This window comes from Neopsephotus bourkii, unplaced genomic scaffold (assembly GCF_033783945.1).
Source record: "Neopsephotus bourkii isolate Nb327-2 ecotype Australia unplaced genomic scaffold, CSIRO-AGI_Nbou_v1 NB_518, whole genome shotgun sequence".
Classification (NCBI taxonomy): Eukaryota; Metazoa; Chordata; class Aves; order Psittaciformes; family Psittacidae; genus Neopsephotus; species Neopsephotus bourkii.
Genome location: NW_026901019.1, coordinates 239413 through 266322, shown reverse-complemented (window position 1 = coordinate 266322; position 26910 = coordinate 239413). Strand labels below are relative to the sequence as shown.

Genomic DNA, 26910 nt, shown 5'->3' with positions numbered 1-26910 from the left:
TGGCACGGGTTGCCCAAAGAAGTGGTAAATGCTCCGTCCCTGGCAGTGTTCAAGGCCAGGTTGGACAGAGCCTTGGGTGACAGGGTCTAGTGTGAGGTGTCCCTGCCCATGGCAGAGGGTTGAACTAGATGATCTTAAGGTCTTTTCCAACCCTAACTATTCTATGATTCAATGATTATTAGAAATAACTCGTGTCTGTATTTGAGGAATACATCTAAAGATCATGCCTCATGTTTTATCCCTTTACCAGCCAGATGCTCCTTAAAGTTCAGTAGAGATTTACAGAAGGATTATGGTTCTCCTTTGGCACGTGCCTGTAACATTTTTATTTTGTAAAATGCTTCAAAGGTTGAGTTAAAACAAAAAATACCGAATGAAAACTGGGGTTAGAAAACCTGCTGTGGGTAGGTCGGCCAACGTGTCTGGGCAGCAGAGGAGCGACCCTGAGTGCATGGGGGCCACGGGAAGAAGCCGGTATGTGTTTATTAAGCTCTCGCTTTGCTCCCGAGATGCTGGGAGTGTTTCGGGAGCGCGATCGCGGCTTCGCCCGCGGGCCTGCGGGATAGGGGGTGACCGCGGAGGGGTACGGGGCGGTGCTGTGACGCCACGGTGTTGCCGAGAGACACCGCGCTGTTTTCGCGAGGTACCCAATAGGCGTCGGGGAAGGTGACGTCATGCAGCCGGCGGCGCCTTCTCATTGGCCAGCCCTGGCAAGGGGGTGGTGCGAATCTCGGGGGGAGCGGTGCGGGAGCTTCACGGAGGTCCGCACAGGGGGAGGCTTGGCCTCGGGCTGCCCTGGGGCCGGTGACGGAGCACAGCGATATGTGTGTGTGTTAAGGCTGGTACCGACCTCCCGTCCCGCACCCCGCCGGTCTTGAAGGGGTTCTTCCAAAGGCGAAGCGCTCACGGAGATGTGAGGCGGAGTGGGGAGGAGTTGTACAGCTGGTTTAAATCAGTGCGAGGCACTTCTGGGACGTGTTTTAATTATCCATATATTTCATAAACGCTGCAGCAAAAAGAAAAACAACTTAAGTTTTTCTTTGCTGTAATTAGGCAACTACAAAAATAGCTTTTACATCCCCCTTTTTTAAGCCCCCCTCCGCCTGCAGCTGCAGCAGTGTTCTGTTGAACAGTGTTCGGTTACTGCACAGGGCTTCCCGGGGTTTTTATCAACGCTGATGAAGTTTCTTTACTGCCTTCGAAAAAGCGATGTTTAGATACAGATCAGGTGTGAGTTTTGTTCTCCCTGCATCTGAGAACTTTTAATTCTCTCCCCTTTTATCCTTTTTTAATTACTGCAAAGATTTTAATACGAGTAGGGAACGCAGATGGAGCTGGTTTTCCTGCAGAGAGCCCCATAACGGTGCTGGTTTAGCACAAGCTTGTTCTTTCAAGCCTTCTCTGAGCTTTTGAAGTGCTGATAGTAAAGCACGCAGGTTTGAAATGGGTGTCCCGTACACTGGGTGGGGGTAAGGGAAAACTTCTTCAATTTCCCTCTTAACGGGGTGTAAAAGATTTGTGGGGTGGTTATCTTTTGAGGACAGCCCAACCTTGATACGGGTCTCTTAAGACTTTATTTCCGCGTCTCATCGCTGTTCTGCGAGGTCTGACTTGACCACTGTGGCTCGACTGCCAGGTCCGACTAAAATCAACAAAACAACTAAGCGTGCTTCTGGCAGGGGTTGCGCACACACGAGCGGAACGCGGTTGACGGGCAGGCTCCGGCGTTGAAGCCTGACCTTGGCCAGCCGCTTCCCGCCCGCCTGGCCGGGGACGCTCCCCCTGGAGGGGAAGGACCGGTGCTGTGCCCGGAGGCCAGTTTCGGGGAGGTGACCCCGTGCTGATCCATCCACACAGCCCCCGCAGAATCTCGGCCTCGGGAGCGCTGACCCCGACCGCACCGGCCTGGGAACGAAGCGGAGCCCCTCGGCAGGGGCAGGAGGCGGGCCGGCCCCTCCCGGGGGTGGGCGGCGGGCGGGGCGCGGCGGCTCCTCCTCGCCGGGCCGGGGTTAGTTTCGGAGCGGAGCCGGGGGCGATTGCAGCGGCGCCCGGTGGGAACAAAGCGCAGGACGGGGCGGTGAGGCCGGGCACGGTACCTCCCGCAACAGGTCTCCTCCCTGTGCGTCCTGGTGAGCAGCACAGGCCCTCCGCCTCCCCCTGGTCGCCGGTCTCCCGCTCCGGGCGGCGGAGCCGTCCTCATGCGGTTCGGCTCCAAGATGATGCCGGTGAGTCCCGCGCGGGTCAGGGCCGCGGGGGGCGCTCGGCTCGGAGCAGCGGGTGGAGCCTGGGGGCCGCCCCCGGGGCGCGGAAAGTTGGAGTGGGGCAGCGGGAGGGAAAATGGATCCTGGCGACGTGGAGAGCAGTTGGGGGGAGACTCTACTGCTCTCCGGCCTTCCGTCCGCCCAGTGCGGGCTCCGCAGCCGCGGTGCGGCCGCGCAGGGGCTTCCCCTCCCCCTCCCGGCTTTTTTTCCTCTCTCAGCTCTTCCTTTTCTTTCTCTCATGCCGGGATCAACTTGTTCGACGGGCCCGCTGGAGCGCAGCCAGCGCGGGGGGCCCTCAGCGCACGGGAGCTTCCCTCTCTGTTCCGCTCCGAGGGGCTGCGGGGTTGGATGGGATAAGGCTGCACCCGCCGGGGCTGTTTCCCCGCGGGGTAAGCAGGCACCTCTTTTGAATCCTGCTTTTATTCTCTTCCATTTAATGGCATCAACTTCTTAAAAGTTGTTACGAGCCGTGCAGCCTCTTTTTCTCCTCTTGGGGGGTTGGTGATGGTGGTTTTGTTTTCGAGCGCCAGGACTCCAAGAGGAAGATGGTGTCCATGTTGTTTACGGTTCAAAGGGATGATTTGCTCTCCGGGATGGGTATTGCCATCCTTGTCTAGGAGAGTTTCAGGAGGTGGTGGTGGCGTGAGTTAAATCTGCCTTGCTCTGGCAAGTGTCTTGTATTAAGGCTTTCACAATGGACTGGGAGGACCACCTCCATTCAGAGTTTTTAACATGAATTTTCAAAGTACACCGTTGTTGTCAGCTGAAGTTGGATGGAAGAACAGCACAGCAGCTCTGCTTAGTTTTCAACACAAATATATGAAAGTAGTGACTACAACCACTTAATTTTCTTAAAAGGTATGCCTGCCTCTACCTGGTTTTACCAGCAGGGATGCCCCATGAGATCTGTACGCTGTTGTTCTGACAAATTGGAATATATACAGAAAATCCCAGTGAGTCTGTTTAGGCCGAGCTGAAGGTATTCTAAAACGTTCTCTCTGCCACTCTGCCCCAGGGGATGTAGCCTGCCTTACTTGATACCCTGTAGCTCTACATGCATAGGTGGTCCACTAAACAGCTCTCTTCTATTAAAGATTGTTTTCAGTTTTAACTCTTCCAGGAGTTGACTGAAGTAAGCAAGGAAGGAGCTGTACTGGAAGATTGGAAGGTGAAACAGGGAATCTGTGCTGGAAGGGTATGGGTGTCAGGGATGCTTGTTTTGCTGTCCCTGTGAGGTTCTTCCTCTGCAATTAGGAGGAAGTAATGAGTGATAATTGGATCTAGAACACTAGAGAAGGAGGGGTGACTGTTGTAACTAATGAGGGAGGAACAGACAGAATATGAGCCCAACTACAGATTAAATAGCCAATGTGTTGTGCAACTGTGGTGTTGTCTGCCTATGAAAACGTAGAAAAACAAGCAGTAAATGTAACGAGGTGATAATTCAACCCTTGTCACAAGGGCTAGGTAAGCACTCTCGTATTACAATGAGATCTCCAAGAGATGCTATTGCTGGCCAGTTCCTTGTCACTGAGTTAGAATAAAGGAGAAAAAAAGCAGGAGCAGTTTTACCTCGTCACAGGACAAGTTCTGGAATATGCATTGCCTGGTGGCTCAGGTTTTTCTTCGGTTCAACTCCTTGGCCTTGGTGATCCTGGGTTTTAACCCATAAATGAAGGGATGGAATACTGCCTTTTCAGATTGTGTTTACTGTGAATAACGAAAGATTTGTGAAGGCTGAAGGAATGAAAAATAAAAGTATTATGAATATTAGAACTTTAATTCAGCTTTAAAGAAAACCCAAACAAAAACCTGACTTTTGGCTTAGTCTTCAGGGGCATAAGATTTTCAGCAGTGCAAAAGGTGCTGTAGAAGTGCTCTCGTTCACTGCCTGTAGAGCACGTAACAGCCCCATGCCACTTTGAAAGCATTTTATAGTAAATATACTTGCATGAATGTGAATACAAATGTGTGGAAAACGCAGTACCAAAAGCAAGTCTAAATGTCTTACCATTTATCTTTAAGTATTTCTACATATTTCCTCATGATCTTTTAGTTAAACCCCCACCCTCTCAGTTTTATTTTTATAAAGAGATTGAAGAACTTTGGAGTGGGAAGAGAAGGAGGGTTTGAAGAAAGGAGGGAGTGGGACATCTGAGTTCTCTTTCATGCAGTGATGAGGTGTTCATGGGCTTGAGTATCTTCATCTGTAGTAGTAGGCTGGCCCTAAACCATCTGCAGCGTGTTTTGTTTCTTGCTTAATGCTTCTTAAGAGGTCTCATTGTCTTCCCCACCCTCCAAATCAAATTGTCCCTCTAAGTTTTTAACTCTTTGCTCCAGGTCTATCTCTTCTGTGTTCCAGAAGGTAGCATGGAAAAGGGATTAAACAACATGGGATGGCTCGTGACTGCAAATGCGCGATTTCAGCCCGGATTTCACCTCTGAGTAGCTTGCCAGTGAAAAGCTTGGAAGCTGCTGTAGCAGCATGACTACCCGTGCTTTTGGGGGGGGCTGCCCTGAGATGGGAATGTTTTCCTTGCGGTGATGACAGACAGGGCTCAACTGCTGCTGTAACCATATGTCTGGACAATGTGATTAAAAGCCTACGTAAGGGTGTAATATGAAGTAATTTGTGTGTAGCTGTACTGATGAAGGTAATAACAGGGTTAATGCTTGCAAGCTGTGTGAAGTCTCACCTTTCATCTGGGAACGCTTGTGGGAGTGTGACTGGTACTGTTAAGTAGTGAAAAGGAGCTGGAAACAGTTTCTGAAATAGCATATTTTTTCTGCAGCATAATTGGTCTCTCTCCCTTATTTTACGTTATTACCCTAAAGATAAGCACGCATTGAGAAATAATCTGCATCATTACGCATACTGGATAAATGACTTTTTGCAGGCAGTGGGAGGTAACACAGATTGAGCTACTCTTTAATGCCCAGAGAAGTTTTTGGGTCAAACCCCCTTGAACTAGATAAGAGTCCATTTTGCAGTTCGTTTTGTGTGCAGTAGTTATTGGGAGCCTCCTTGAGATCAGGATCGATCCAAATACGTTGTTAAGGTTGGGGACTAACTTGGCAAACTGAAGAGTGTTTAAATTCGTAAATTAGTTTTGCCTTCTAGCCTCAGAAATGACTTAAATTTCTGAAACTGAAGTTTCCTGGTAGCTGTGTGTTCTTTTCTAATCCAGTGAAACTGTGCTTTAAGTGTCAAGATACAACTTTGATACCATAAGGAGCTGTGCTTTCCTTCTAAACTCTGCTGAATGCCTTGTTCCGAGTGGTCGGCTCTGACCTGTTATGTCCAGTGAGCACTGGATTTAAAGTGAATATTGTCATTGCAGAATTCTTGCTACTTTGTGGATGTTTGTTTGCTTTTTCTGATGTATTTGTAACCATACAAAACAGCCCCAAACCCTTACAATTAAAGCTGTTTTGCTTGTTCCGTTAGGTAATTAATTGGAATTGCCATATGGATTCTGAATTACTGGAGTAGTAGTAGCCCATCTTGGGGCAATTTTCTTAGGAAATGCTTTTCTTGCAGCTTAACTAAAGAAATTTTAACAGAAATAAACGTCTTGTACTTTGTAAGATGAGCAGCTATGGGTTTATAAACAAACTGACCCCCAGGAGAGTTGCACAGCCTGTTCTGATACCAAGATGTGATCTCTAGGATCAAAGCCCTGTTTCCTGTAGTCTTTTAATTATTTAAGCTCTGATCAGGTTTATAGGTCATTAACACTGTTTTTCTTGTCTGCCTGCTTGAGTGGGACTTAAAACTGAGCTCTTTTGGGCATGTGCATTGTATCTTCATCTGGTGAAGTATTTAGTATCTGTTGTCTGTTCTTTTCACTGAATTTCCATTTAATGTTAATGATTGGAAAGTTTTAACACTGTGATTGTATTCAAACATTTTTATGTGGTATTCAGAGTTTAAGTATTTTGTTTAGAATGCTAAAGCTTAGGTGATGGTTCTGCTGAGCTTTCTTACCTTAAACTTCTACCTCTTGTACTTCTCTTGCAAACCATCGTTATGCACATTAGGAAATACTGACTTGAAGTTCCCAGAGCGCTCCTTTTCTTTTTCTTTTTTTATCTTTCCTGTTGTCACAAGATCTTTTTTTTTCCTGTCCGATGAATAATTATTCCAGGAATAGTTTTAAATGCATTTAATTTCTCAGATGACTTTCTAAATACCTTAACCTTCCATCTGCAATTTGTGTTGTATTATGCTGTGGCATGTTAAGTATCTTAGTTTCTTTGTGTGGCTTTTATCAAATGGGGGAAGGGCAATATTACAGATTCATACCAGATCAAGCTGTGGAGGCCATGGGAATAGCTGATTATGCTGCTTCTGATCTATTCAGCAGTTCAGGGTGGGAGTGCCTCATGGGGCTCTTGCATTTACCATTTCGAGGGCTAGTATGCGGTGATAAAGTTTGGGATGGGTGGATAATTTCTTTCTTCTTCCAAGGGTTGCCAGATGGGATCTCCACTTTATTAGTGAGCAGGTCTGCTCTGTAGGATTAATTTACATGCAAGTCAGTTGAACTTTAAAAGAGGCAGGTATAAAGGTTATTTCAGCAGAATAAACTAGCGGAATGGCAATGTGCCTAGCATTCCTTTCAAATTATTGATTAAGAAACTGTCTTGAAAGTACTCCATTTGTCTAGCCGCTGTCCTTGTTAGTAGTCTGCCTCAGGGACTCTCCTTTCTCTCCCGCTGTGCATGTTACTGAGCTTGTTTAATTATGGGCAGAGTTGTGCCGTGCCTGCTGTACAGCCTCTGAAGGGGGAGCTGGGAAACCCCTGGGCGACTGACTCAAGTTACCTCCTGTGGCTTGATGGCATAGCTGGAGGAGGACTTCTTGCTTCCTTTTGTGTTCACCTACTGATAACAAAGGGAACCCACAGATCGTTCTGATCTGTAGGCTTCTACTTCCTGTGAAGTGTAAAAACTTACTTAATGCTCTGGAAACTGGTACTCCTATTCATGAGGTAACGGGCAGATAAAACTCTGCTCTCAGTTTTATTATCTTTAAGCCCTGTTTCTCTCAGCTTAGTCACTTGTGAGTCAGGCCAAGTCTTTTTGATCTTCGAATAGTTGGACAATACTGTGTATAAAGGTCACTAGAAGTCCTGGACATCATGTGAAGTGTACTTAATTATCTTAGTCACTGTTGCTTAACTGTTTTAGAGGTTTCAGGTCTTTTCTGTGGAACAGGAAAGACCTGAAGTGTTGTTTAGAACAATGTTAGATAACGATAGCTGTAGTTTGGGGTAAATATGCCTGGAGAGGGAATGGTGAGTCAGAGGCAGGACAGCAGTCATGACTGTTGTGATGCTGGACATGTTAAAGGGCAGAAACCACTCTTCCGCTTGCTTTTGCTATTAACTTTTTGTTAATCATTAACGTTCTGGATCTTGCTGCTGGTGTTTAGGGTTAGTCATGCATGTGGCCTTGCCACTTGTTTCACCACAGCCATCATGTGTCATTATGTGGACGTTGAACCCAATTGTGCCTAAAGGGTGGGACTTCAGGCACAAAAAAAGTGTCAAAAAGAGGGTGAGGGGGTTTTTGCTGCTGTGGTGTTAATACCAAGAATTTTATTACTGAGACGATAACATCATTTCTGTACCAGTTTCTTCTACAGTGATGCTTCCACATCTTAATATGGTACAATCCTTTGGTAGATGTCTGTGTGCAGTGCTCTGACTTCTATTGGCATCTATTCTAAAAGGAGAATTAGGGGAACACTTCCTGCCTGTTTATTTATTTACTAATTTTAATTCTATGGGTATCTTTGTTCCTTTTGCAAAGTAAAGCATATACATTGTAAAGTCAAACATTACTGCAGTTACCCTTGTTCTGCATGGCTCTCCTGATTGATTCAGGAAGACCTTTATCTGCATTATATATGGGCCATAGTTATAGTACCCAAACTTGAGTGAAAACATGGACATGTTCACTGTGCTGACTTGAAAGCTTCTGATGTTGTTATTTTGAGTCATTCAGTACCAAACATCTGGTCTGTGAAATACTAACTCCTACAGATCAGAGCATTTAATAAAGTGAGTGGCAGCTGCAGGGAGGTTAAGCCACTTGCTAAGGGTCATGCGGTGAGTTCAGCCTGGGATTTGGGAGACCTGTACAGTAAAAACAACTGGTACATACTGGTGTGGCTGTAATACAAGCCTGCCATATCTAATGTAAGTATTAAATGAACTTGCTTAAAGTAATTACATGGCCTGCACCTCTGCTTTTTTAGGGTTAATCATGAATTGAGAGAGAACCTTTATGGTAAGTCATTCAGCTCCATACTTGAGAAAGGTCCCCCAGAGAGGTGCTTGTTCTCATAAATCCTTTACGTATGTGTAAAGCCAGTGTTCCTGTTGCACTGTTTAAGGAATATCTTGTATATAAGCAGCAGCATGTGAGTTTTTTGTCAGATAACACTGTCAGAGATTTTCCTTGTCTTTTGATACTTTTTTTTTTGAGGCTTAACTGCTTAAGGAGCAATTTAGATCTAAGCTTAGATTACTTATTTTCCTCTATTGCAATGGAATGTTAAATCCCATTGTTTCTTTAAATTGAAAGCTAAGGAGGAGCCCCTGGAATCATGACTTCTTCTTGCCTTCAATTTCATTCTGTCATTTAAAAGAGGAAAATCCATGTTTCCTTAGTTCTTCAGCAGGTTCTTTTTTAATGCTGTTGTTATTCCACTTGAGCTCTATGCCGCACCAAATCACCCCTGTGCTCTGGTACTCCAGTGGAGCCGCAGCCTGCTAGTCTGTGAATGTGTTGAGGCCTTGCAGATAAGGAGCTGGAAGACTACACGTAAGCACTGGTGTAGAGTATCCCTCTTGTGTTCTCAAGGTGTCAGGGCTTGTCCTTCTGCAAGGTTACTGTCCCCTTCTTGGGTTTCATTAGCCAGAAGCCTCTTCAGCAAGACCCATAGGGTTCTCACCCCAGTGTTCCTTAGTTGGGCTGGATGAAGTTGAATTTGTGTAAAGTGTCTGAGCTGGCACACAGAAACCATACAGTCACAGAATACTGGGTTGGATGGGACCCCAGGTATCATCTGTTCCAACCTTTCTAGGCAAAAGCATGACCTAGATCTGATGTCCCAGCACCCTGTTCATTTGAATCTTAAAAATATCCAGTGTTGGGGAATCCATGAAGGCTTTATGCCCAGTTGCCGGGGTTTTTATTCAGCTGTTTGTCATACCAGTGCTCAGTTATAACTTGATGGTAATTCCCTTAATGCCTGAGTGTGGTGGCTCGTCTGGTGTGTTGTTTTCCTTTTTGAAGTGTGTGCAAACACCTTTTTTCACCCTGCTCTCCATCTTACATAAGTGTTTGCTACCCTGAATGCAGAGCCTCACCTAGATCAGTATCTGGGCTGCGCAGAGCAGTGATTGGTTGTTTCTGTCCTGACTTCTTCAGGAAAGTGAAACCATCTTGCCATCTTTGGGCATCCCAGGCCTGGGAAGAGCCTGTAAAGGATGGGATTCCCAGAATCTGTTAGAGGTTCTGAGGTGTAGTAAGACTCTGTGTGTCTCAATGTAATGAAGTGTTCAGGAAAAGCTGACACAGCAGGGAATGTGACTGATTTCTGTCTGCAAGAGAGGGAGGGAGGTGTTGCTGAGTTGTGAAAGGCAGGGCGCTTAGGGGCCAGGCAAAATACTCCAGACCTCCTTGGAGAATGCCACAAAGCTCTCTTGTGAAATGCCAGACCTGACAAAGCAACCCTGCCATGGGTCTTGACGAGCTGTGCTTCTGAGGAGCGTTGCCTGCTTGTCATGCAGGCCCATAGCCAGTTTATCAATGATAGCCATGCTGTGTCTTCCAGCCTTTTGAGAATACATTTTACTACAAGTAAAGGTTTGTGTGGGGAAGCTATGGAAACAGCAGCGCACACTTCTCGCCTCTGCATCGGTCTTGCCCATGAGGCCTTTTCTGCAGTGTGATTTACCAGTGTTGCACAAACCCATTGTTGTTTAGAGCGCTTCTCTTGCAAATAGCATTTAGAAGTTGGGTTAGAGGAAAAAGTTTTCAGCCTCCAGGGAAGCTGAATGACTGGCCAAATAGTAACAGGCTAAAGGGGGATTTCTTGGGCAAAAGAAGCCTGTTGAGGAGCCCAGCGCCTAGTATAAACGTTGATTTGATTAAACTACTGTGTTTAATTTATATAAAAGAGCTGTGGTATCCCCTCAGTGACCACCATTTCATACAAGACTGTCTGTGATGATTACAGTCGTGACTTTGCTGGTAACAACATGCAGGGCCACCCGGCAAGCCTGCCGCCTCTCTCTGATGAACCGCTCTCCCTTCTTGTACTTCTCAACTGATGTGTCTCTGTAAAACTTGATACTGCTTAGAGTAAGTGCTGGGGAGTAAACAGCACTTAAATAAAACCTGACAGACTGATCAACTGTACAATCTGCCAGCCTTCTGCAGCTCCTGTTAGAGTAGCTGAATGTTTCCTGATGAAAGTTAAAGGATGTAGAGCTCCACATGACAGGAGCAAAGGTTAAATCGAGTGGGGTGCTTGGTGGGATAATAGGCATACTGAGAGGGAAAGATTTCTCCTTCCCAATTCTGCTGTACTTGTTTTACATATCCCATTATAATGTGGTTTATGAAGACCATCTGACCATCCATTGCTTCCAGTGTTGGAATAGCTCCACTGGTCTTTTTTAACTTGCAAAATTACAAAGAAGATCCATCTGTTTAGGTGCAAAAGCTCAATGTGTCTTCTGAGTCAGTTGAATGTAATCAGTATCTGCATGGTTACTAATGACTTCCTGTGTGTTTGCAGCCCAGGAGTGATAGCACAAAAACCCCTTTATGGCTTTGAATAACTTCAGCTGTTGTCAAACAGATATGATCACCAAGCATAGGCATTTTGTGCTGGTTTTCTTTGGCATTGCTGGTGGCTATGTTGACTGCTTGCATTGCCATGCACAGGCTGCTCTCAGGGTACTGGCAGTCATCTGTGTCTGACTAGCAGAGGTTATTCTTCAAGGTACACTTCCATTGCAAGAGGAGTTCCCACCCAGAACTAGCGATGAATAAGAGAGAGATACCCTTCTACAAAGGTATGGTGTGACATTACACCTAATTAATTTAATAGTAGGATGCTGCCTAGATGGATGGTCTTGTTCCTTTGGTTTCCATCCCCACCCAAAGCCACGTGTCTTTTGTAGCTTCCCCTTGAATTTAGCAAGGAGTTGGGTGATAGCTGACTGGGTGGAAGTGCTACCTACGCAAAAGGCAAAAAGCATCAAAAATGTTTATATGGTGGAAGTGATATGCCATGTGGCTGCACAGTTGGACATAGTGGGGGTGGGATTTGGGAAGAGTATGGCTTACCTCTGTCAGCTCACCATTTAGGTCAGCTAAGCTGTACCAGTCAGATGATACCTTATGCTTTCTTTAACCTCCATGTTGTCTGGAGATGGTAATAGAGGGGAATTTCTTCACCATCTTTGGGTATTCTCACTCACTGAGATGATTAAGCTGGACTAATGCAAACATACATTTATCCTGGTGAGATAGAGAAGCTCATACAGCAGAAAGCCTCTGCTTTCTGGAGGCAAGTATATAGGAAGCCAGAGCTGATCTTGAAAGTAATGAAGCACACAAACTGTTCTTGGTTTGAAATTCCTGTTTTGAGTGTTTCTTTTTCACTTGTTGTGAAGGTAGATGGCTGAACAGTATGTTCTGAGGTTGCAGCATGAAGGAGATATCAACCTGTGGTTTTGCACTGTAGTAATGCACTTTAGGATACCAGACTGCTCAGCCTGTATCACAGAACAGCCCAAACAGTGCGTCCTGTGACTTCCTCACACTGCAATTACCTGGTGGTTAAACATGTGTCATTGTTTTGTGTGCCAGAAATTGTGTGTCCTCTGACACTTACCTGTGCACGTCATGAGTGTTTTGGTTTGTCATAGACCTGTTTTGTGGAGGTAGGACACACATTTTGGCAGCTGTTTTCCTGGAGGACTGAATAACATGATAGAAGGAGTAGTATTTTCAAAAGTCTTTGGCATTGAGCTCTATGAAGTTGCTGGGATTGGAGTAAACTGGTGTTCCATACTTCTTTATTCGGACTTGATTTGTGTTGCTATTAAGTCACAGAGTTTATGCTCTATGATCTTAACTTAGACATTTACTCAAGAAAAAGAAAAATCTTCTTTTCTACTTCACTACTCTGCCTCTCCCATGGGTGCTCCCAGCACAGCCCCCTGTTGCTTGTGAATAGAAGGTAATAATTTGCTTGCTGTGTGACAGGTCAGGCACTTGTTACATGCTAAATGTGGATTTGACTTGCATGTGCTCGTGCGCTGAGGTCGAGTGCTTCCTGGTGTGAATGTTGATTGTCTTTTTGTTGGGGAGATGATTATATGTTGGCTGGAAAGGCAGAAAATGAGTGTTTTTAAACCCAGTGAAGAGTTGGTGTCGTAGGCAGTGGGTGGTGTGGTGTGGGTGGTAAGGTGCCAGTTGGCTGCGATAGCCTATTTTATTGACATGTAGGTTGTGTTAAATATGCTTTCAGCCCTGATGTGGGTGTAACTGCTTTTTGCTGGGATCCTGGGTTGTACCAGTTCTCTTTTGATTACCAGGATAAATACAAGGTTTTCTTTTCACTGTAAGAATATACCTGCATCGTAAGGGACTATTTTGAGAGGTGTAATTCTCAAGTGTCTTGACAGGGAGCACTTTGTGGCTTTCTGCTGGCCTCTAACCGTTCAGGAGGCTAAGAGAACAGTAAGAGAATGGGGGGGGGGTGTGTGTGCAAAGCTGAGGAGCAGCAAGAGCAGCTTAGTTTCTTTCTTTATATTTTCCTTTATTTAGTAGTTGTTTTTTTTTTTGTTGGTTTTTTTTTTTTTTTTAATGCAAAGACTGCCTCTGGGTTTGACGCAAGTACTGCACATTGAAATGACTCGGGCCTAAGTTTGAGTTCATAACCCTGCGCATTATGCTTGGATGTTGCTGTGGCTTAAGGCTCTTCTTGGGTGCAACATGTGCTGCTGTACTGAAGAATGGGAGGATGAGTAAGTGTAAACCCCTGTGGTTACGTTGTACGAGTCAGACTGTTATCCTTTTCCAGAGCATAGTACCTATTGGAAAAATTATATGGTATTATTTTTTACCTGCCTAAAATAATATTAATTGCTTTCTCCTTGTGTACCAAGTGTTTATAACTCAGTGCTGAATGCAGAAAGTGAGGCAGAGTCTGCCTGAAGGGGCAAGCCTCCAAAGACCCAGTTCTCCTTCACTGACTCTAGGGAGGAGGAGGAGGGGTGAGCTCCAAGTAGGACACCAACAGTACAAGTCCAAACACCACGTAAAGGCATGATTCTGCCAGTCAGCTTGCAGCAGCTTTTGGTGGTGTGTCCAGCAGTGCAAACTCAGTGGTTCTAAGGAGCCACAAGGAGGGATTTGAGGAGAAAGGGGAAGAGTACTGGGAGGGGGGGAAAATATATGGAGGTAAGGAACTTCACAGATGGCAATGGGAAGAAATCTGTGAACTGCTGCTGTGTGGAACAATATGATGAATGTATTCAGGGTTTGTTTACCCTGAATTCCTGCAGTTGTTAAACTAAATTGGTGCAATTCCAAGTGTGGATTCAGGTCTGAGCAGAATGAGCTGTACATGATGTGCTGGCAAATGTGGGATGCTCAGTAAAAGGCTGTGGTTTCTTACATATGTTACTGAAACCAGTTTAGTTTATGTATCTTAAAAAACAAACAAACTGGCCTATGTCTTTTACAGCAGTTTCTTTTCCTTAATGCTGATGTTGCAATAGATACCTGCAGTGCAAAAGTAGAAGTGGCTTTAAGAGCCACACTTGATTGAGACAGTCCTTCCTTCAGTGATGTGTAGCTCAGCTATGGAACGTAAAGTGTGTTGCTTCTGTGCTTAGTGTTCATCCAAAAAGTGAGCTTTGTTTGCATAGACCTTTCTGCTGTCTGGCTTGTGGGGAGACTTTTGCTCTTTTTCTTGTGTGTGGTTATGGCTGAAGAAATACATTAAGTTGGAAAATGCAACTTGGGTTCAAAAGTCTTTGGGAAGCTCTATTCTTAATGGTCTTGTGCCTAATACTCTACTGAAAGAGGGAAGGTTAGGAATCCTACCAGTCCTGAGCTGTGCCTGATTTCACAAAATCAAAATAGCTAAACCAAGAGAACTATGATTTTCCATGAGGTTTGGCAAAAAGATAGTAATCACATCTTCCTCATTTGAAAGTCTTAACTGAAGCACTGAGCTCTGCCTTTGAGGCTGCAATCCATGAACTAGAAGGGTTGAAAACCTACATCTTTTAATTTTGGATGGTAACAATGCTTGGTCAGAACTCTTTGTTTTCCTTGCAGCTCTTCAGATTCCCCTAGTGATGATTCAGATGCATGTCTGATAGCGAGACCTAATGTAGTGCTTGTGCTATAGCGTTTTGCCCAGTTTACCTAGCATGTATCAAAAGCAGATGGCTTTCATTCTGTTCTCTCTATATTAAGGATAAGGGGAAGAAAAAGAAGGGGAGGGGAAACCTTTCTCTTTGCTGTTTCCAGCTCTTTTTCCCATCCTCCCCAAAGTGCACATAGATGTCAGTTTTTTCCAGCACTCAAAACATACATTTTCACCAAGAATAAAACACAAATACCTAACAAACTTATCTTTAAAATAATCTATACAAGCAGAAACTACTATGCCTTTTAGAGTAAAGGCTCAGTCTTGTTTTCTCCTGTGATACAATTGAAAGGGGAAAGAGCTGTGCTTTATATAGGCTGGGAATAATCTGAACAATCCCATGGTGCTTCCTACTGTACTCCACCTACCTTGCATCATAACTTCCTTTCTCGTATTTAGGGCCAAAAGCCAGTACAATGTAAGTGGAATAGTGTGTGCAGTGGGTGAGACTGCAAGAGCCCACACCATGGGTGTGCCTGTAGGCAAATACTAAACTTGACTGAGCACTGCTGTTGAACCTAGGCTTATTGGACGGCTGAATATGAAAAGGATTAGGAATAGTAATCATCCCGTGTGCCTGTCTTCTAGTAAGTCTGTTGTAATCTTTGCTTACCTTAATCGTTTACTTACCTTAATCTTCAGGTCTAGTAAGTGAGGATGTTGCCTACTGGGCTGTTTTCAGGTTCTGAGGAACTCTATAGGAAAGAATCACTGAATTAACTTTGTTACTGTGGTATACTTTGCATTAAATGGAGAGCTGTAACTATATACCAGCACAAAGTGCTGCTTATCAGAACAGGAAAATGTGCTGTTGTGCAGGCTGTCTTCTCTTGTTTAGAAAGTTGCATCAAGTCAGCAAAAATATCTATTTTAGCAGCTGATTTCTTCGTGGACATCTGGGAAGGTGCAGCATCAGTGTTCCCACTAGGTAAGGTGCAAGACTTCCTTTTGACACTCTTTGTTTGGAGGGGTTTTATATTTAACAGGGAAGACTTATTTGTGGTTAAAACTGTGGGTATGAGGTCTGTGGGTGGAAGCAGTTATTTCTCATTTCTCTTGCCTGTACTTGAAATTTGATAGCTAATTTAGTCATCTTAAAAATTCCATGTTGCTGTTTCTTTGGCTAAGATTAACTTGTAGAAATATATTTTAGTTCAGGATGTAAATTCATAGAATTGTTTAGGTTGGAAAAGACCTGAAGAGCAGCTTTTAATGCCTCCTTAAAAACAGAGAGCTAAGTGAATTTGTTATGTAAGACCATTACTTAGATGTGTTATGGAAATACAAAAACCCCAAACACTAATACCATGTGGTTCAAGGGTATTGGGTTTCAGTCTGAAATGCAGAGAATATGAAATGTGGTACAGAATTATTAGCCCTAATGCAGGATAATGGATCATGATTTCCAGAGGCACTGTGCTTGTTTGGCTATCAAGTAATGTTCTTGTGTCTGTCATTGCCGCCTTCTATGCGTTAGTTTCCCTGCCTAGAAAGTAGGAAACTGCATGCTTGTGTTACGACTTCCTGGTCATAAGATGCTTTGAAGATGAAAAATACTACATGAATGCGTGCCATGGTTTGTATTGTGTATTGCACGCTGTGCAGGAAGACTGCATAAAGTTAGGAATTCAGCAAACAGTGAAAACCAGTGTGAAGTTTTAGGGTTTCTTTTGTGTTCAGTGGATTATAATATTTTATAAGGGCTGACTTTTGCATTGGAACCTTGTTGTCCATTATTGCAATTCTGTGATGTAAATTAGATCTTTAACTAGAAACTACTGGTGGGGGAATGTATGTTCATCCTTTAAACTCTGGTAGTTTCAGCAATTAGCGAAGCCCTTGTATTTTAATTTGTTTTATGCACAGTAATAGTTTTCTCCTGAAAAAACTTCTATAAATTCTTCTATAAATTATTATTAATATAATACTAATATATTAATTAGAAAGTGTCCAATGTATCAGCCTTTTAATACCCAAGATGTGTTATTACAGTTGTATAGTAAGTAAGGAGTAAGAGAAGTCTCATCCTTACAGAAATATCATCAAACCTGAAAAGTAAATTGCATTTCTACTCCTCCCCCTCCTCCCCTTTTTAATCAATAATTGAGGTCTTGTGATCTAAGGAGAAGATTGATATGAGCTTATTCATATAAAATGATATCCTGTGGGATGGATGCGAACTGTAAGGCATGTGTTTGCTCAAGTTTGTATTCCAGACAGGTTTGGAAGCTAGCTTCTGGGGTTTTTAATACACCAAAGCAGGATCCAAAATGCGGTGTGGTTGTAGCCTAGCACTTTTGTAGAGCTGGTCATTAAATATTTTGCTTTCAGTTGAAAATTAACGTGCAGATGTTGAGACCTGTTAACGTTGCATTTAATATCAGTGCAATTGCATGAAATGATCCCATTGATGAGATTAGCAGCAAATGGGTCAGATTTGCAGGCAAATATAAGGCTCTTTGGGACTGACGTGCAGAAGAGAGATGGAGGATTATAAAGTGGGGTGTGACTTGCTTTAATTGATGCCCTCTTCTGTCCTGTTTGGTTGCTTTTTTTGCTAGGTTTTCTTCCTGTTCCTGGGTGTGTTACAGTCCAGACTTAGTGGCTGTAGTTGGAGGTGATGCATAAATAATATGGATTGGAACAAAACTATATATTTCATGTTGAGAGAACTCAGTTGTAATTCGCACAGATTTGGAGTTTCTTAGATTTCTTACATTTCTTAGATGTCTGAAGAAGCGGGCTTCTTCGAGCCATGGAGTCCATTGTGTTTCATGCTCTGCTTTTCTATCCAGTTGTTTGCAAGTCATACACTGCAGTCATTCCTTGCAAAAACTTGCTTTGGCTCACGTGTCCTTGGTCATTGTGTCCTTCGATGCCCTTGATGCATCCGATCGAACTGCCTCATTTGGTGGTTCCATAGCTGCAAACTTTTATTTTCTAAGCTGTAGCAGAGTCAGCTAAAACCTGTGATGTGATTTTTAGAAGGAACTGCTTCAGTAGCTAGCTACACAACACATCCCTGGTTACTTGCAAGTATGCCACAGTACCTATAAACAGTGAGTACCTCTTGGGGTTGGGGAATGAGGGGGAAGTCTTTAGATTAGAATTCAGTTAGGGACCTGACTCCTGTTTAAAGCTGCTCAGCCTGTATGAACATACCTAAAACTTGCTCTTTAAAAGTCTGGAGAGGAAAAAACCTGATGCAATTGTCAGAAATTTCAATATTGGCCTGGATGACGTCTTTAAAAAAAGTGTAAGGTCTGAGGTTTCTTTGCCCCTCCCTTCCTCCCTCTTATTTGTTTAACCATTTATGCCTAGCTTGAAACTGTGGGTTTTTTTTTTTTTACATGTTGTTTCTTTTTTCCCCCTTTATATTAATTCCTGGATGCCTATATATAACAGTCTTAACATTTTCATGGTGTAGAAAGGAGCAAAAGATGGCTTTAATGTTCTAATTTTCTGCAATCTATGGGGTTCCAGCTTCTGAACAAGGTGTTGTGTGACAATTTTTGTTCCCTCTGTTTTTCACAGCAATCCAAGAGCAATGTAAACTAGCTGGGAGGGTGGTTAATACATGTTGCATTTGAACTGTTCTTAGGGGTAGGATAACTTCTTGGGATCCCAAAGCAACGTGGCTTAAGCCACAGCAGCCACTAAGGGTTGTGAGCAGTGCCAAGAAGGCATAGCAGGCTTTTGGTTCACACCAGCTGCTTTTATCTTTTCCACCCTCTCTGGGGAGAGGGGCATCTCTTTGATGGGTACTCTCTGGTCAATGCTTGCCCTAGGCTTTGATGCAGCCAGGTGGGGAGCAGACTACCCTAGGGGACCTTGTAGTTGTGCAGGCAGTGAAGCAGACAGAGCTTGCTCCTTGCCTTCTCTCTTGCAAGGTGCTAAATGTGACCACCATTTGGATGGCAGAGAGGAGGGTCACAACTACCTGGAGGACTTCTGAATCATCTCAGCATTGCCCCTGGAGCTAAAGGGAAGTGGGATGAGGTAACTGTGAAGGTCATGTCAGTTTTGTAGCCTTTCAGTTGCTTAAGACTATTAAGACTTTGAGGTATGTTTTGCAGAATGTGGTTTAATTATTTATACACACCCCCACACACCAGTTCCTAGCATATGTGGGATAAAGACACTACTAAGTCTCAGGAATGGCTCTTGCACACCAGGTTTGAATGCTCTTGGCTTAAGGTATTAGTAATTACCCTGAGCATTACGGATAGAAACAACAACTCATGATGCTTCTTGTGTAGTTGTCTGTATTGGTATATCCTCCTAAGGTTTAACCATTGGATATAAACAGGCACACTGAAGAGTGAACAGCCGTGCCAGGGTCAAATTAGGTCTGCTCTGTGTGTGTATAATGCCATGGTTTTTATAATTTTCTCTTGATGCCCATCTGCGAGCTCATATTTTAAAACTAACAAGTGTTACTGCAGATGCACAGCCTGTGCAAATTAGTGTTCTGAATATGAGAACACTAAGTTCATATGAGAACACTAACCTCATATGAATATGAGGTTGTACAGCATTTTAAATGTGGAGCGTTGATGTGTTTTACATACCTATATAACCCTGCTCTAAAGCTATTTGGGGAGCTTCTTATTTTATACTTCTCTGCCCTAATTTTTTGTGATTAAGAGCTATTCCTACCTGGTTGCACGTGGCATCCCTTGCTATCAGGCTCCTCTAGAAACGCTACATCAAAAAGATACCACGTTTAGTGACAGAAGATTAAAGCTGAGTATCAGAGTTCCTGCTTGAGAAGCTTTGTCTCTTAATTTAGGTCAGGACTTCAGTGTGTTGTGCTGTAAACAGCACAATGATTGTGCCAGTCTTCGCTCCCAAATAAGTGCTGTGCTGTAAGCTGATCCTACCTGCCTCCATGCCGCACAGCTCTGGCCCACACAAAGCATACCCAAGAGGGAGCAGCTTGAAACACATGCCGTGCCACCCCGGGTGAGCAGCTGTGACCCTGGCCGGCAGGCAGGATGTTCCCATCCAAGAGCAAAGCTGTGGAGTGAGCAGCAGCCTTGATTCAAGGTAAAATCCTCAAGTCCTGGGTGTTCCACTCCATCTGCCTGCTCTCCACAGCATTCGCTGGCTTCCTTCGGTCAGTAACTGGAGCTTTATTGCTGCTTTTGCATTTTCCACATTGTCTTTCCTGACTCCTCTCCTTACAAGTGTAAGGAGATGGTTGGGGGAGCTAAACATTTTCTTAAGGGTTGCAGGCAGATTTGAGCTCTATTTCAGCAGGTTTTTCCCACTCTTTGTATGTTTTTGGAAGGTCTTCAGGAATTTGTCAGAAACTCTTGTCTTGGGGAGCTGGGCAAAACCAGAGATCAAGCTCTGCATGCTCTTGGTGCCAAATCTGTTGCAGTGCCAGGCCCTGAAATACTATTTGCAGGTGTTTATCCTGCCACAAGTGGGACAAATGCCCTGTATAACAACACAGGCTGAGTTTGGAGTGCTTTTGCAGAAGTCTTTAAAAGAATTAAGGCAGCTTCCCTCACAGGGGTGCAGGGCACTTGAAAGAACCCTGGAAAGACTTTGGAGGCATCAGGGATGTGCATGGTTGCATTCCAGGAGAATCCCCAAGAAGGAGTTCCTGAAACTGAAGAAGATGGGGCTAAATTTTACTTTGCAGTGGCATAAACCCCCCTTCATTCTGGAGTATTCACACAAAATCATAGAAGTAATGCTTGTGGTAATGGTTTTGTGCTTTCTTGGTGGTGGTGTGTTATTGTTGCTGTTGTTTTTAATTAAGAATATTTATACCTGTCTCTTGCCTTGATTGATTTGGACTATCTTTATTTTGACCTTTGAACTGGTGTCTGTAAGGATGCATATACCCCTTTTACCCTCTAAGAATGAGGACAGGTAAGGATTTGTCTTTTCCTGCAAAACCAGCTTTTTCAGCTATACGAATTGTGTACCCTGTTGATAAGGTTTTGTGTGGCTTGAAATGCTTAGCGGAGTAATTGCTCACTGGGTGTATTTGACAGGTTTTTGTGTTGCTGGGAGTCATGCGACTAGCAGCCAGTTGATAGTGAAATTGAGACTAGGTCTCAGAAGAGAGTTGACATTAATTTTTAGCTAGCAGCTAAACTTTGGTAGCAGTTTAATAGTAATAGCATACAGTGAGGTGGTGTTCCGAGGCAATCATCACTGATATTTCCTATACAAAAAAGGCAATTAATTTCTAAAATGCTCATTTCCTAGTTGCGGCAGGAAAGACACAAGCAAGAATAACATCTGTATGGTGTGTTTGTACAGAATAACGACCAAAGATCAAGGATCTTTCTACAGCTGTGACGAGGAAGCCAAGTGAAATATCCTTACTTCCCTGTGAATAACATTTGGGGGGACCTTGTATTCATACTGAGACTAGGGGCTTAGCAAATAGACTTGTGTTTCTACCCTTAGGTGACATGTTATGGAAATGTAAATTTCACTGCCTATGGTAGTAAGTTCTGCTCGTTTTGTTCTGGTTGCTCTTTATAGAAGTAATTGTCTTTTTTGTTTCTTTTTTTTTCCCATGATAAATAACATTTCTGAACTCTAGATGGCTGTTTCTCCTTCTGCATCGAATAGATGCAGTATATACATATAGTAAGGTGGGAGGAGTTCTGATGTGAAGGATAAAGGAAGGAGCAGTATGTCCAGATCTGAAACCAAACAGTCCTCCAGCAAGGTAATTTAGTTGAGCAGAGAGTAACTTCTGTAGGGTCTCAGTTGCTTAGACCAAAATCTGGTTTTTGTTTTGAAGTTCTGTATGCATGGTAGTTAACAAATGATACAGTTATGTTATGAAGAAAGCATTTAATGAGAGGGTTGTGACTCTGATGTGCAGTCTGGCTTTGTGCTGTACAGTAACCATATGCTGTTATCCTTTTGTATTTTCCAGATGTTTCTGACGGTGTACCTCAGTAACAATGAACAGCACTTCACTGAGGTGCCAGTCACCCCTGAAACAACCTGCAGAGATGTGGTGGAACTGTGCAAAGAGCCTGGTGAGAGTGAGTGCCACCTGGCTGAGGTGTGGTGTGGCTCAGGTAGGTAATGCTTGCACTTTGTGAATTACTGCCCATTCACTGCTTCTAATACAGTAGCACATGGAGACCTGACAGACATCCTGTCCCAGCGGGTTTCTGCCTTACAGTTTTGCTAATCTCTTCTTCAGACCTGTATGATAATACATCTGCAGAAAGGCTGATGTGTGCAAAAATGATCTAAAAGCAAAATAAGGGGACTCAAGTATGCAGATGTTCTTGTGTCTGTGCAGCCCTTCTCTGACTGAAATAAGTCTTTAAGGGTGTGGGGGAGTTGTTTTCTTTTCCTTCTCTTCACAGTGACTCCCAGTGGCATGTATGTGGTTTTTGAAGTAGTAAGTATCAGTAGTTCTGTGACCCAGTCAGAACTGTTTCTTCGACCCTGTAGCCATTTTCATGTAGAGTGGCAAAGGAAAATTTCCTTTTTCTGATAACATCTTAATTGTTCCCAATTGTGTTAATTTAGTTTGGAAGTGAAGGAGTGTTACCAGAATTAGTAGGAGTCACCTGATGTGAAGTGCTCTAAAGAAGGTGTGTGGGAGAGAGGACATAGAAACTGCTTTGGACTGTTCACTGTCCTTTTAAGCCTGTGGGAGAGGGTTTTATGCATGTGGTCGGTTGTGGCTTTTTTCCTTCTGTGTTCTTGCTGATTTTTGTCTTGGAAGTTCAAATCTCCCTGGTTTGTAGTGCTCCACTGGAACTGGAGAGCATGTCAACAAACAAATCAAAAGCTGAAGTATGGCTAACTTTTCATGGCTTAAACATGAAAGGATTCTTGACTACCTCCTGTCTCCGTGGTACTTATTAATACTGGTAGTTATACAGAGGTGTAAAATAGATGACGGGTTTTAAGTAAAGAAAATAATTATATTTAATCCAACTTCTTTAAGATGCTTCAACAAAACTATAGAAGAATCAGATGATGAGGGCTTATGTGTCTGTCTTCTGCTGTTGGCTCAGGCTCGCATCTGTTCAAAGAAGTCTTTGAGCTGGATGTTTTAATAGCATGAGATACTGTCTTGAATTGTCTTTTCTGACAGTGATATAATGTTTCTGCTTCTTCTAAATGAAAAAAATGCAACAGAATTTTCTCCTTAGAAGCGAAGCATCTTTTCTTTATAAATGGCAGTAACATAAAATCTCCAGTCAAGCATGGAGAGAGATACTCTAGGAAGGTTTTCTTACTGTACATCTTCGTCCAACTCTGTCTAAATCAAAGCAATGACAAACTCTGTAGTGAAATGCAAGTAAAATAAAGGTTTAGGTAAACCCACTGAATTTATAGTTAGCCTTAGCCCCATGCCCTGTTCAAAAGCACAGGTTGTGATGGTGAGGGACAGGATTTTCCTTCTGATACCGAAGTTGGAGCCCTGCTAGAGTGGGCAGCTCCTCTGCTTGTGATTTTTTTTTTTTTTTGAACTTGGATTCTTGATTGCCTTTGAGATGTTGATGTAGAATATGCTAGAAAGGGCAGCAAGATTGTCCTGAAATCAATGGAGAGCACCTGTACTGAGAGGCAAGTGAAGTTTGCCAGTACTTCGTGCCCAAATAGTTTTGTAAGCTCAAAAGTGAGATTCTGGCTGGCTGAGATCATGTAATACACGAAGGCTTATTTGTAAAATCAGGTTGTCAGCCTCTCTACTTCTCAAGGAGATGTAAGAAAATAATCTGGATGCAGAAACATAAAGCAGAGATTTCTTGCCTGAAATGAGCCTTTGTAAAGACGTCATGAGATACCATGAGAACAGATAGCTGGATGTTACTTGCACAGCTATTGTTGTAAGACAGAAAAAAAACCCCAAACCCCTCTATTTATACAGTGAAAACCTTGACAATTGTTTTAGAGACCAGATTATTCTTGTTCCTTTCAAGGTCCTTCATATTTACTAAATATTTACTTCAGTACGCAAACACTGGTGAGTGTGTGCATGTGTATAAACTGTAAACAGGTTCAGATTGTACTTGCTAACAAAAAATGCATTAGTCTCAAATCATGTAAGACTGAAAGATCTGAATACTGACTGAAGTACATGCACGTTATTTCAAATAAAAGATATACTTTCTTAAGCATCTGTATAACATCCAGTAGCAATCATTTGTAAACACAACCATTTGCTGCCCCCTCTCCCCTCAATCCAACATATATAAATCATACATGTTTGATTTATGGGGTGGGGGCACCAAGGGCAGGAAATACTTTAAGCTTCTACCTAATCTCGTTTTAGATGTCAGCAAAGTTTGCTATCTTGTTTGCCAAGATACGCCATGACTTCTATTTTGCTTGCATTTTACACTGAACAAATGGAACTATTTTAAACCAAACATGGTGCAGTGCAGCTAACGTGGGGTAGAAACAAAAGATTTATGTAGGAAAATGACTTCTCAGGCTTGAGCTACTGAGATTGGATTGTTCTTACATTGCTTGTCTCTCTCTTTCTGACGCTTGCTCAGGAATTTTAGCTTCTGTTGTCAGGCCTTATTAAGGGTACTTTGAAAGATTGCTGCAAGTGTGCTTGAGGCACTCTGCTCCCTGAAGGGGGCAAGTTTCCTACTTGCCCTGTCCTCCCAGTTTGGCTTGAAATCTGATGAATATCAGGGCAAACGTTCTTCAGCTTTCTGTTCTTGCCAGAATTCTATTAGGCAACTGCCTTGACCACTGTGGAAAGCAGTCAGAAGGTGTATGCACGCATAAACACTTCTTTTTTTCCTCTTTATGAAACAGGGAATTAAAAAAGAAATCTGATTGTTTGTTCGTTCTTCTTGAGCTTTCCAAATATAGTTTTGTTTGCTATTTGAAAATCCCTTTGACCTTCCTTTTGAAGTCACTGAGTGGTATTGACAGAATCCTTTTCAAAGGGCAATCTCCCTTGATTATTGAGTTTCAGCTGAAGTATTGCCGAGCTGCTAGAGATCTGCCTCCTAAGCCTGCTGTATATTCTTGAAGACAGAAATCTGACAGTGGTACTAGTGGGGTTTTTTGTTTTGTTTTGTTTTTTTTTTTTTTGTCTTTTTTTCCCCTTGAATTAAGGTTTAGTAGATGAAGAGCTTTTTTAGCTGTCTAGACAACTAACTGCCAAGAGACTGCTTTTTCTGTAACAGTGACCTACTTGCTTATTCTGTAAAGCTAATCTCTTTTGACAGTGACTCCAGAAATTTTCCTTCCTAGATTGCTTGAGCACAGCTGCAGCATTTTCATGTAAAGAAACACTTTTATGTTGAAAAGAGCTTTTTATGTGCTGAAAACATGTTAGTGGCTTCAATTCTTAACACCACCGATTTCTTTTTTCACTGAAATGATTATTCTGTATTAATATAGTGACTTGAAAGACTCCATTGAATATGAATTAACAATTCTGATTTTCCTTTCTGTTCCTCCCCTTAAATAGTGGAAGGAAGCACCTAACAGAAGCAATGTTAGCAAAAGCAAAATCGGTGCACAAGTGATGGTATTTCATTTCAGTCTTTCTCTGCTTGTCTTACTTCTCAAGTGAGGAATAATATCCTCTGTTTGACACCTAGCGCAAATGGATCCAACATGATACTATGAGTGTAGCCTGACTGTTTAGAGGTAACTCAGATCTATTTACCACAGTTGCCATCCCTTTCAAAATACATGTAAAAATGTATGGTAAAATGCTTAGAAAACCAAAAGAAATTGCTTTTCTGCAAAAATTTAGTAATTCTCAGTATATCCTGCTTGTGACTGCCCAGCTGTGAAGTTTGTAAATTCTGGAACAACAGTAATACAGCAAGGGAGGAGTACTGGTAAATGGTGGCAGTCGGTGTAGACTCCCACTGCATTTTTGTAATATCAAAAGGCAACAAGTATGGGTTAAAAATAAGATGTGACTGAATCCTGAACTTGGGAACATGAGCAGGAAAAGAAATTCACTGGAACTGCATTTAACTTTTAAGGAAACTTCGTCCTAACTGTCTGAAAGAAAATGACAAGTCTTTATTGGAGTAATTTTTCACTGTGATTCCCCCCCCCCCCCCTTTGAGCAGTGACTCCAAAACAGTTCAGCTTTTCAAGGTTTATCAGAAGTGAGGCTTTCAAAACGCATGTAATCTGAACTTCATGAAATTTGCTGTCTGGGAGAAGGAGCCAGATCTGTGGTTGACAGGAGCTATAAGTGATCACTTGAAGTGAGAGGGGCTATGATGGCATGCTGAGAATCAGGCTGTTGGGTACTGCCCAGGAGCCTCTTCAGGGAATTGAATACTTCTGTCTGAGCTTGAGGGTAAGAGCTGCAGTTCAGCATTTGATTGCAATCCTTAGGAGGCCTTAAGAAAAGAATTCCTCTTCTCTGAGTTTATCTTTGCACGTCTCTTAATTCTTGTTGGAATAAATAGTAAATGAGTCCCTGGAATGACCAGTAAATGAGTCCCTGCAGTAGCTGGTGCAGAGGAGCCCTTCAGTAGGGGGTAGGAGTGACTGAAAAATAAGTTTGCCTGAGGTACCACAGAAGTGGAGCAAAAGGTACAACAGCACATTTCCTGCTGTGGTAAGTGGCTAAGATGATCTGCAAGTACAAAACTAAGCAGAAAGCTCTAAATTGCCTGTTTGCTTCCCCTTGGGGCTGGATGATGCCTCAGCTTCTCCCTTCAGGTGTGGACTTTTAAAGGGTGTATCTGCTTTTCAGAAGTGTTGGTTGTATTTCAGAAGCAAGGAATGATACAATGCCTTCCTAAGCAAAAGGTAGAAATGCCTTGGGTGAGGGCAAGGCTTAGGTGAACACACTGGATGATGGGCAGGTATTTTTGTGTTGTTTTGGTATGTGCTACTTAGGGATGTAATAGTCAACTGGCTTTTTACCTTTTCAGAACGTCCCATAGCCGATAATGAACGGATGCTGGATGTTTTGCAGCGCTTTGGGATGCAGAGGAGTGAGGTTCGCTTCTTTCTTCGGCATGAACGCTCTCCCTGCCGGGAAACAGGTAGGTGTTTCTTTCAGCTGGTTTATTTGTCTAAGCTTCATTTCATTCCTCAAGGTTAAGGCAACAGCTTGTGTATGTAATTTATTAATGTTGGTAGTCAGTATGGTGTTGCAGCCCTTTTTGGTCTGTTACTTTATGATGAATAGAACGGTAGTAACAGAAAACTTGCTCATTTTAG

General features: G+C 43.1%; 1 protein-coding gene across 2 annotated transcripts in view; it reads left to right on the top strand.

Moving 5' to 3' along the window:
- Positions 1-1939: 1939 nt before the first annotated feature.
- Positions 1940-26910, top strand: part of TP53BP2 (tumor protein p53 binding protein 2) — a 48226-nt gene continuing 23255 nt past the window's right edge. Inside the window, exons 1-3 of one of the 2 annotated variants that reach the window (XM_061350455.1) lie at positions 1940-2225; positions 21650-21797; positions 26619-26732. In XM_061350455.1, coding sequence (XP_061206439.1) covers positions 2199-2225; positions 21650-21797; positions 26619-26732 — 289 coding nt within the window. In that variant the 5' untranslated portion in view covers positions 1940-2198. Of the gene's footprint in view, positions 2226-15306; positions 15324-21649; positions 21798-26618; positions 26733-26910 lie in introns of those variants that run through there. The other variant, XM_061350456.1, reaches the window with a different exon arrangement.